This window comes from Otolemur garnettii, unplaced genomic scaffold (genome assembly GCF_000181295.1).
Source record: "Otolemur garnettii isolate 467f Iridium unplaced genomic scaffold, OtoGar3 scaffold00005, whole genome shotgun sequence".
In the NCBI taxonomy this organism is placed as follows: domain Eukaryota; kingdom Metazoa; phylum Chordata; class Mammalia; order Primates; family Galagidae; genus Otolemur; species Otolemur garnettii.
This window is the reverse complement of record NW_003852400.1, coordinates 6,705,109-6,717,217: the sequence shown is the minus strand read 5'-3', so window position 1 is coordinate 6,717,217 and position 12,109 is coordinate 6,705,109. Positions and strand designations below refer to the sequence as shown.

The 12,109-nt window shown below is 40.8% G+C and overlaps 1 protein-coding gene across 1 annotated transcript in view; it reads left to right on the top strand.

Annotated features, from left to right (window-relative positions):
- Positions 1-12,109, top strand: part of MAGI2 (membrane associated guanylate kinase, WW and PDZ domain containing 2) — a 1,396,484-nt gene that overhangs the window by 1,298,530 nt on the left and 85,845 nt on the right. The window contains exons 18-20 of the mRNA XM_003782805.2: positions 190-364; positions 5,116-5,335; positions 6,621-6,764. Coding sequence (XP_003782853.1) covers positions 190-364; positions 5,116-5,335; positions 6,621-6,764 — 539 coding nt within the window. The remainder of the gene's footprint in view (positions 1-189; positions 365-5,115; positions 5,336-6,620; positions 6,765-12,109) is intronic.

The window sequence follows — 12,109 nt, the reverse complement described above, 5'->3', positions numbered from 1 at the left end:
ACAGAATACTAATTCCAGGATAGTACTGGAACTTGATAAATTTACCCTGCCATCCAAAAACCTAACAGAAATGGTAATAATCAAAGCCTTGAGTCATCTCAGGAGGCAAAGCGTTACCACCTCTGGTCACCTCTTGCCCATGATCAAAGCTAACTTGCCAGCATTTGTGGCTCTTGTTCCCCATCGCAGAGCTCAACAGCCCGGCCTCAGCACCCAGCTCAGAGAAGCAGAGCCCCATGGCACAGCAGCAGAGCCCTGTGGCCCAGCAGAGTCCTCTGGCCCAGCCCAGCCCGGCCACCCCCAACAGCCCTGTCGCCCAACCAGCTCCTCCTCAACCACTTCAACTACAAGGACCTGAAAATAGGTAAAGTTTCCTCTGATTTTTATGATTCTGTAAGGTGGAGGGGATGCATTTGGGGACAATACAGGACAAGGCAGGGAGAGAGACCCTCATAAAGTAGAAAGTGTTACCTGTTTGTGTGATTTCAAAGTCGGATGTGTTCTAGATATGATTTTATTCATAAAGACAGTCAACTGTCATTCACAAGAAGAGAAACTTTCCTTGAGAACTATCGTGGGCAATTGCAGATGAGGAGGGGTTAGCTGAAGAGCGCAGAGGAAGGCCCCGGCAGGAGGGCATGCCAGCATGAAGGATGAGAAGAAGGCCAGCCCAGTGCAGCCCTGGCAGCACAACAAAAGTCATGGTCCCTACCTTACACGCAGTTGGGAGTCATTGAGTGATCTCAAGCTGAGGAGAGACATCACTGGATTTGCTTTTCAAGAAGGCCTCTCAGTCTGCCCTGCAGACAGCAGAAGGGAGGCTGGCAGGGCGAGTGCAATTTAAGCAGTTAAGACGTGGCTGCAGATGTCCACTGAAGCTCGAAGGTCCTGGCTCAAACCGTGATGGTGGCATGGAGAGGGGACAATGCCAAAGGAGAAATAGCGGTAATAAATGTTCGTACTGATCAGGCTGAGCGATAAGTCAGATTATTTCTGGATGTTTCTGGTATCTGTTAGATTATTGAATGAGGAGAGTCAATAACAGATACCAGAAACATCCTTCTCCTGACATCCTTCTACCCAGGATCTAATGAGCTTCTTCCGTTCCACACGTAAGGTTACAGACGGGCATCATGAACTCATATGCCAGTGGGGCACTTTCCGGAAAGAGGATGTCACATAAAAACCGCATTGTCTTCTTCCTGTGACGTGTGTGTCACAGGAAGCCTGGCTTTGGCTGGGACATTAAAGAAAAAGATGAAGACATGTCCCCGTGTAGTTTTCTCTCCTTTCAGTGGGAAAAGAACCGATCAACTCACGGAAACATCTCTGAATCCAAACCTTCCCGGGTCTTTTCATGACTCTCGTGTTTTCTGACATCTGCTTCCTGTCTCCTGCCTCCCGTGTTGGTGAAGATGAAGTGAGACTCTGTTTGCGATTCCCAGAACTCTCTGGATTCATCATTCACATTGTTGCAGCGCAAATATTTTCCCTGTGCCACAGGTGCTATTTCTATAAAGCCCCGTTCTGCTGATTTCCCCATTTGCTGTCATAGACAAGTAAGTGTCTGCTTTGCCTTCAGCTGTTTGTGTTTCTAATAAATGCTGGGAAAAGAGAAATGCTCCTTGAAGCAAATGCTGCACAGGTAGAAATCTGCCAACCTGTGAGAAGAGCAGGTCCTGGCTACGTCAGTCACAGCCCCAGCTGTGTTCGCTGTCACTGGATGTCTTGAGGGACTGCCCCGGCCTTCCTCGGATTCCTTTCCAACTCACAAGGAAGGGCGTCAGTGCTGCGGACCGCTCCTCTTTGCTTTGCCACTATAAATGGACCTCTCAGCGCACTCCGTCTTCCCCCTTCCCCTGGACTCTTGCTTCTAGCCGTGGGTGGGTAATCTCATCCCTGGTGTCACAGTTCTGTGGGGAGGACAATAGTTGGGCAAGGCCACTGTCATATCCTTCCCATCTGCTACTAGCCCAACTAGGACATGTGGGCCCCTATCTCAGAAGCAGCAGTCTTTGAATATTTGACTATAGAATAAAATATTTCTAATTCTGGGATTAAAGGTTGACCTGATGCAGATTTTTGTAAATCGCCAACATATTTGCCCAGTGTTGTTAGCTATTTGGCTTCAGCCATATGAACACAGCCCAGCAAGTGTCCACTCCAATTCTAGGGCCCTTTACTGGCACTCAGGCTTCCTGGCTTAACACTTTCATTATTCTGGTCGCTCATTTGCATACAAATAAGGAGACTCAATAATCTTACAGATACCAGAAGCATTTTCCTAGCTGCGTTTAAAGATGGCCATGAAATCAGAGGGAAAACTTTTGTCTTTTTCTAGGTCAGGCTAGCGATGTCTCCCAGACAGTTTGCAGTGAGGTGCACACCGTGCACTGCCTGCGTTTCTTCACTCGTACAAGGGGTGCCCACCTACGTGTCCCCTTGAGCCAGTTCCTGTGTTAAAGTGGGAGAAAATAAAGTGACAATCTGCTTGCAGATTTCCATTTGTGAGTTAGAATGGTGATGTTGTATCCCATCTTATTTACTCTTGGGTTGGCCTCCTGTGACACCCTGTGTACTTCTACCCACTCGTCTGTCCTTTAACATCCTTTTCATGTATGCTCAGAAAACACAAAATAATTTTCACATAAACACAGGTAAAATGCTCTTCAAGGAGAAGCATTTGTTGACAACAACAAAAGAGCCGTTAAGGAATAAGTTTCCAAACTAAGTATGAATAGCAGAGCTCACCTTCCCCGGCAAGGACAATTGATAGTTGACTACAGTTTAAAATAGCAAGGTCAGTGGAGGAGACTTGGAGAGTGACTTCTCCCATGGACTCTGAACCACAGATGCTCAAGACTGGAAGTGCTTCTTAAAGGGCCGCACGATGTGAAATCTCATTGTGAGCGGCATTTCTTACCATAAAAACCTAGAAGTTACCATTAGCCATCTTATGTTCTCATCTTAAAAATCTCTTTACTAATGGAATTCGTAACTATGAAGGGTTCTAACGATCTTCTTTCATAAGTAAAGGAACTTTACATAGCCTGGTTTTGTTTTAATAATTCTGAGTTTTCCTTAAAATAGTGTTTCTCAAATTTAAAGCAACATAATTTTTGCCCGAGCCAGCATATCGTTCACTTAAAAGTTAGCAACACTCATAAAAAAAATTAAGTACTTTTCCCTGATTATAGAAAACTTCCCCATGCACCTTCAACGTAAAATCCTGACACCTGACTCTGATGTCCAAGGTAGTTTGAGTGGTTGATAGCCTGGATGACAGCTGTTACACCTTCCAAGTTTTAGTCACTTATGTAACCTTTGAGGAGATTCTCACATTTCACCTTGTCTTGCTTTACCTCGTGACATTTTCAGTTGGAAACAGAGCACACAGTGGATATTGCATCCCAGTACTGTACAGATCATGAAAATAAAGTGACTACACTATAACATAAAACAGTATGATGCATAAACCACCGAGCAGGCTATTTCTAGAACGAAACCAACACCCATGACAAGTGTCACCCAGTTTGATTCCTTTTGCTTAATGCCTATATTTGCATAGTTGGGCATCTTTTTTAAAGCATATTTTAAATAATTCTGTTATCAGCATGCATTCTCTCAGTAGGTGAGTAGACAACTGAGGTATAAAGCAAAGCCTCAATTATGCAGCTCACAAAAAGAAAGTCTCCCCTCCGCAGGACTCAGTGACAAATGGGACCTACTCAAAGGGTTGATGAAAATAACTGCTTTACTAACCCCCTTCCAAGAGCTCAACATAAACATATCTAATGGCTGTGGACTTTCAGGGTATCCTCAATAAATATTAGATTACACTAATGGCAATTGTTCGGGTGAGGTATTTTGTAGAATATTTAATACTAATCAGCATCAGCGAGACCATAAGCCGGTAAAGAAACCATTTAGTCTTCAAGGTAAAAGTTCTCCTGATTTTGAACCTTATTTCCTGATACATTTGAGCTTTTCCTTGGTCCTAAATATGTTTGCAATTCTTCATACCCTCCATATTAATTTTAGATAAGATTGTCATTGTGTAGAATGTATTTTTTCATTCTACCTACATCCTGGGTAGCTCATTATAGACTGTTGCCATGGCAATGGGCAATGAACTACAGGATTAAGTGGCCTATCTACCATGGTGATAATTTTTCAGTTGACCTTATTAATGATCCCATAATGGTAGGTATTTGGCTTCTGTAGTTCCCTTTTGGAAATAAGAGCCCCCCTCAACTCAGAGCAGTTTGGATTCACAAAACAATACTAACCTCCTAGTTCTGATCTCTGTGTTTATTTTATTAGTAAACAGTATCTAGTAATAAGCAAGAGACAGATGTTGGACGTGAATATTTTTGCCTTCCCCTCCACATTATTACCACAATAGTATCTGATGCTAATGCTGATAGCTAAACCCCTGGGTAATATACAGAGGATGCCAAAAAAGGCAGACGCATTTGGAGAAAGGAAAAACGTGTATACATTCTGTGGTACCCTCTGTTTTGCTAATCTGACCAGTGATCCAATGACTTTCCACTTGGTTTGAAGTTGGTGATTTATACCTTTCTGTCATTCCTTTGACCTCTGTCAAATATTCAAAAAGACCCAACTTAGCATATTAAACAACTTTTAATCATGTATTTTTAAAGTATTTAAAGATCGTTTCAATCATGTTTTTATGAAGCAATGAATGATTTGTGAAGGGTCTGTGTGTCTGTGAGAGGGAGAGTTAGTTTACTGGTGTTAAGACAGACTGATATCTGATATTTGGAATGTAGAGTTAAGTGTCCACTTGATAGATTTACGGTGGTTATACAGTTTCTAAATAGGCAAAGTCAAGGGGGGAGAGCCATACGTCCTTTTCCACAAAGTTTTGGTTGAACCATCATTTTTACCTTGTTGAAAAGTATACTGTGGCGTTTGTTGAAGATTTTATGGTAATACTTATTTAACCCTTTCATAATCCTGAACACGTGCAGGACCGCCAAGAAAAGTGGCTCATACAAGCTGTTATGGCTGCACCATGCCTGGAGGTCACGTGATCACTCTCCTTAGAATGCTGAGGTATCAAAGCAAATGCCATTTCCACTTCTTTAGTTACAGGTCGGAAGTAAAAGCAAGGCAAGACGTGAAACCGGACATCCGACAGCCACCGTTCACGGACTACAGGCAGCCCCCACTGGACTATAGGCAGCCACCAGGTGGGGATTACCAGCAGCCCCCACCCTTGGACTACAGGCAGCCTCCCCTGCTGGACTACAGGCAGCACTCCCCGGACACCAGGCAGTACCCACTGTCAGACTACAGGCAGCCCCAGGTACCTCTGCCCCATAGCCATGGTGGGCCCTTGAAGTGCAAGGAAAGAAACAGAGGGGAGGCAGAGGGAGGAGCACCCTTCTAGCACAGAGAGCCAAGTTCATTCCTACTTCTGATATCCTCAGGCTAACACCTGCATCCTCAGACCTGCGCTGGATAAAGAAATGTATTGCAGAATAAAGCAGGACATTAAGTAAATACATAAATAATAGTGGGTTAGTGGTAATGGGATGAGCATATCCCTACTAATATTAGCTAGGTAGCTCCCTGTACATTTCCTTGTCAAGGTTTTAAACATGCTCTTATCTCAGTGCTGCTAGTACAGAAAATTTTACAGATGTCAGCAGGGGAGGTATTTTAGGTCCATAATTTTTTATACAGCCCCTACCTCCCACTCTGTGATGAGAGGCCAATCCCCTGTGCATGAAGATAAGACCAGACCTGGCTTCATAATCCAGAGTGTGGCCTCCGCAGCAACCACCGACTCCCTGCCAGTGGTGATTGTGATTTGTTGATGTTGGGTGCATCTCATGGCAACTTTCTTAACTCTCTCAGCTTCAGTTTCCTAAAGGGAGTTGGGGGCTCTTCCTTACAGGCCATGGTGAGGATTCAACATTTATAGAAAGTGCCTAGACCAGAGCTTAGTATCTAGTAAATACTTACCACCTGGTATCTAGATACCAAGATATAAGTTAAATCCACTTTAAATTCTATCAGATTACATTCTGTTTCATTATGAATCAAAAGTCACCTTTATTCCTAAAGATTTTTAAGAATACTGAAGTTCAAGAAATCTTGGACGTAACTGCATTTTAGGTAAAAGACAAATGGATTTTGTACACTCCAACTTGATACTTCATAATCTGTGCCACCAACTTAAAGTCAGATCTCACTAAATTTTACTTTTCTAATCAGCCAACTCTGTGATTTATACAAACACACACACACATGGTAACATGTTTATTTCCAGGGCTCAACAGCAGTGAATGAGAAAGCCCAAAGGAAGTGATATCATTCAAATGTCTGCAATAATTGTACGTTTGCCAAGTAAACTGATGAATACCAAAGTAAACAAGCCATACAGCAGTTCTTTTGATGACCAAGTAAACTTTGTTCTGATCTGCCCAGGCCTTTGGAATTTTGTCTTGCATTTTGATAATTCACAAAGTCAGGTTACTTTTTACATCATGTGATTTGGAATATATGACTACAAGTGAGGAGAACAGACACTGGCTGCGGAAGTGTCCATGATACTAAGCAATTCTTTATTCCATTTTCTACCAAAGGATTTCGATTATTTCACTGTGGACATGGAGAAAGGAGCCAAAGGATTTGGATTCAGCATCCGTGGAGGAAGGGAATACAAAATGGATTTGTACGTGTTGAGATTGGCAGAAGATGGGCCAGCAATAAGGAATGGAAGGATGAGGGTAAGAATGGTTTCTTTTTTTATAGAGAACTGCTCTGTTCTGAAAGAAAAATGCATTGTGGCATTGGAAGGATGCTAAGGTGTGTTATCAAAAAAACAGACCTGACGCAGGTTGTTTAAAGGTTTGGCCAAATGCTATGTAAGAATTATCATATCTCTCATTTTTCTGCTTCTGAACTTCCGGTTGAAAAGCCTCAGTAGAGTGTTCTTTTTCTGAAGAGCAAACTAAACAAATGAACAGAGCTAAGAAATAGCTTCAGACGGAGAGATTATTGCTCCATAATTCTTTCTGTGGTTTGATGACTCTGTTTTCACTGAGGATAAATATTTTGGAATTTATTTTTAGTTTTACATTTTTTCTCCCATGTTTACTAGTCAAATGATTTTGTGTTTCTTGGAAATATTCCTTTTGTGTAAAGGGAGATTAGATTTCTTGGATTCTGGTTGTCCTTAAAAATGATAACAGGTAGCAATTTGCCAATTAGAGTATAAATTGAGGGTAGATTTTTTTAGTTTACTAGTTACTTTGAGGCAATTCATGTATGATAGGTAACTGATTCTGCATTTAAAGATACAAAATGAAACTTGGTAGCAATATAGAACAATAGACATGCCATAAAATGGTAACTAGTAAGCCCAAAATAAAGGTTAGTTATTATTATAAATAAAATCTAGATCTTATTCTTACCTTTCCTCCTTGCTCTTTAAATTGATAAAGAAAAGCTGTGGTTTGGGGGTTCTGGAACCTCAGATACTTGTGCCGAGTCTTGTTCCTGGACGTCGAAATCTATTATTTCTACCCCTAAGTCTGCATTTCTCTAGTTCTCATTCCCAAGACAGGGAATTATCCACAGAACAAAGGTAGAAAAAATGCAAATTGTGTCTCTGTTTCTTGCTCCCCTCACAAGCCTTGGAAAAGTGGGAGATATCCAAGTTGGAATTGAAGCCCAGGCAAGGCTGGTTCCCGGGGCTGGCAGCCCATGCCCTGATCCGGCACTGGCATCGTCTCACCCAGACTGGCTGAGGATGTGGGATAGGCCTCCACATGGTTTCTTGGCTCTGCAGCTTCCCTATAAATCAGAAGAGCACTTCCTTAACATACTTTAAAGCTGGCTCACAAGTGGTTAAGTAAAATTATCTTTGCAATGTGGGCGAAATCAACACAGCTTGAAGGCCTTGAGTGAAATGACCAGAGCCCAGTGAGAAAAGATAGCCCCCCAGGGGACTATAGAGTTGGTCTCTGGGGGTTCCAAACAGAGAGGGGTTTAAATGGCTCACTGCTGGATATATACAGTCCTCCTAGACAAAGATACCATGACAGAGGTACCATGACATAAAAAGATTACTCCTTCTTACAAAATTTAATCAGAGCAATAGTTCTTAGTGTGGTCCCTGGCACTGTCAACCCTGGGAACCTATTAGAAAAACAAGGTCTCTAACCCCATCCAGACCTACTGAATCAGGAACTCTATGATGGGGGCAAACAGGTTATATTTTAAAAAGCCCCCCAGGTGAATCTCCTTCAAAGGTCCATTGTAGTCCAAAAATATTCAATGGAAAATTCTGGAAATAAACAATTTGTAAGTTTTAAATTGCACTGTTCTGAGCGGCATGGTGAAATCTCGCCGTGCTGAGCCCATGAATCATCTCTAGGTCTAGCATATCCATTAGCAAACCTCTGATTGTAAGATCACTGTCGTGGTGTTACTGAAGTTGTGTTCAAGTCACTCTTCTTTTCCTTAATAACAATCTAAAGTACAAGAGAAGTGATACTGGCATATTGTTACGATTCTTGTACTTTATTATTAGTTGATGACCCCTTTCCATGCTAAATTTACAAATTAAACGTTATCATAGCTATGTATGTATAAGAAAAACATAGTATATTTGGTGTTACTACTACCTGTGGTTCCAGGCATCCACTGGGGGTCCCGGAACATACCCAGAAAGTACTACTGTATTTATTTTATAAAAAACAAATGGAGAACATCAAGTTTTGACTTCAATTACTAGATACGTTTTCAGCATTCATACTGATGTATTAAAAGTTGAGTAGACAAAACACAATTGGTAAATAAAGAAAATAAGGGAAATGATAAATAGAAAATATAATCGTTGTCTCTGATATTTTTATTTTTATTATGGCTATTTTTCTTTAGTCACTCAAAAAGGCTGATATCATAACAAAAACACAACTGACATTCATATTTTTAAGGAAAAATATAAATTACTAGAAAATGTTACTGGATCTGCAGAAAAGCACTGGTTTTAGTTTGTGAAACAGTGTAATAAAGTCAAGATGGATAAAGTTTCCCTAAGTGATGAATAAATCTCTGGTATAAAGCTCATAGGAATATAATCTAATTAAAAACTGAAACTAAATAGAAAATGCAGGCAAGAAATAATGAACATAAAAAATTATATACTGGTGAAGCAGAGAGTAGGAATGTAGGAAACTCAGGGGTGTTTAAAGGGAAGGAATAGCAGTTAAGGGCTTAAATAAAAACGTGAGGGTCAAGTGAGAAGAAAATCTGATGAGCTCAAGTTTGCTCTTAAAACGGTAAAATATTTTCAAACCATAAAAGTGTAATATAGTACCTATTTCCATAAAATGAATTTTTATGATAAAAACATCATTTTATGAGCTCATCATCTTAAAACTGCGTAACATTTATGTATGCCTACTTAACATCACATAAGCTTAATTACGAAATGGTTTACTTTCTCTCTGAAACGCACATTGATACCAAACTTTCAGGTTCTTGGTCTCGGTGATTTGAAAAATAAATCTGCGGACCACAGATCAGTGGCAAGACAGAATTTATTTACAGAAAAGAATACAGAAACACTAAAGTTCCTGGTAGGGAGAAAAAACCCTAGTGGGGAGAGAAAAGCTCTCTCCGTTTTTTCTCTCCGTCTCTCTCCGTTTAGCTGTAGATATAGGTGCATGGGTTCCTTCTATATGAGGCCAGGAAATGAAGGGGCCAGTCCCTTCCTGGGGCAAGGTGAATGAATGTACTAATGAATGGACACAGTCCCTTCAGCTGGGGCAAGGTGAATGAATGTACTAATGAATGGACACAGTCCCTTCATCTGGGGCAAGGTGAATGAATGTACTAATGAATGGACACAGTCCATTCACAGAACTGAGGCCTAGGAAACTGACATGAAATTGACCTAGGCATAGGAAATGGGGGTTCCATATTTAGTCATAAGTGTAAAGGGGAAGGAGACACCAAGGTGCCAGTGTCCGGTCCCTTTGGCTCCTGGAGCCTCCGGTGGGGGAGGGAGGTCCCCCCCCTTGCCTACCCTCCAGCCTGCTGGTTCCTCTGCTGGCTGCCACCACACCAACACCATCAAGGTGGCGGCAGCAGGTCCTCCAGCCCAGCTCAGCTGAGCTGGCTAGGGCACCACCTGTCCTGTATCAACATGACATAAAAGTCTGCCTGCAATGGGCTTCAGAATGACCTTAACCTTTATTTTTATATTGAGACAGACTCTCATTCTGTCACCCTGGGTAGAATGCTATGACGTCATAGCTCACAGCAACTTCAAACTCTTGGGCTCAAGTGATCTTCCTGCTTCAGACTCCCAAGCAGCTGCTACAATACCCAGCTGGTTTTTCTATTTTTAGTAGAGATGGGGTCTCACTCTTGCTCAGGCTGGTCTTCAACTCCTGAGCTCAAATTGACCCAGGTCCACCCACCTGGGCCTCCCAGAGTGCTAGCGTTCTAGGCAGGAGCCACCACACCTGGCCTAAACATTTTGTTAGCGTGAACAACATGCAGAAAAGATACTTACCCATCTCTCTCTCTATTTTTTTTTTTTTTAAATGAAAAACAAAGTCTCTGATACCAGCCTCTTAAGAATTTGTCACCCTTCCTTCTGTGGTCCAAATGTAACTTAGCCTGTGACTACAGAAGTGTCTATTTTAGGTAGTTTTTGTTAAACATAAAACCATTTAAGGCTATTTCTAGCAAATTCAACAGGCATAAATACTAACAATGATACGAGTACCCTGAACCCATAGTCCAAGCTAAGAACCAAACATTACCAGCCCCAGAGAGAACCACCGTCCTAAATAAAGAAGCATTTGGCCTTTCTTCTAATGTTGCCACGTATATGTGTATCGCTCACCTACATTGTTTAGTTTTTCCTGCTCTGTTAACTTTACAAGAATGAATCTCACTGTACGTGTTCTTCCCTGTGGTTTGCTTTTTATACTTTACAAACGTGAGTTTATCCAAGTTGGTGCGGGAAGCTGTGGTTCATTTATTTTCACTGCTGTAATGTATTCCATTATATGAATATGAGGCAATCTATAACAGTTATCTATTTTCCCATTCTGTGGACTTTTGGGTTTTTTTTCTTGTCAATGGACATTTGGCTTATTTCCAGCTTTTTGTAGCTAATACAGTCTTGTAAATCTTCCCTGATGCACTCACACAAGACTTTCTCTAGACTGGACTGTATACCTAGGAGGACATCCATTTAACTGAAAAACACAAAAGTCTTTTCCTAGGTAGTTGTACAATGTTGTACTTTTCCTTACTACACATCCTCCAAAGATCTGTATTTTGAATTTTTAAGCTCTCATTCTGGTTCATGGAAAATGACATGCCCTTAGGGTTGAGTTTGCCCTTCCTGATTACAAATTATTATTGTCATCTTACATTTATTAGACTTTGATGTTCTGTCTTAAATAAAAATGTCTTTATGTATCTCTTCCCATCTTTCACTGAATAGTTCTTTTCAGATTGATTTTAGAAGTGCTTGTATATTCTTAATGTGATACAAATATCTTACCCCAGTTTATGGCTGGTAGTTTCACTTTCTTTATGATGCCTTTGATGAAGAAAAGATCTTAATTTTAGTAGAACTTTTCCTTTATAGATGAAGAGAAGATCTTAATTTTAGTAGATCTTTTCCTTTATAGATTCTATTTTCTGTGTCTTATTTGAAAAATAATTCCCCAACACAGTCTTAAAAATCTTCTCTTATACCTTCTTCTAAAAGTTTTATAGCTTTATTTTTCAGTTAAATCTTTATCACCTACAATTGCTTTCTCTGTATTTTGTAAAGCATAAATCCAATTTCAGTTCTTCCATATGGATAACCACATGTCACAGAATCATCTACTGAGTATTCCTTCCCTCCTCCCTCAATCTGCAATGACAGCTCTATAATGAATAAAATTTCTGTAAGTGCGAGGGATTCTTTCTATCCTTACATAACTGCTTTGTTTTATCTATCCCCGCATTAATGTCATACTGATGTACCTTTTAATGAATGTTGAGTTGTTTTTGTTTTTATTGTTTGTTTGTTGCTTTTGCTATTTTTGGTTTT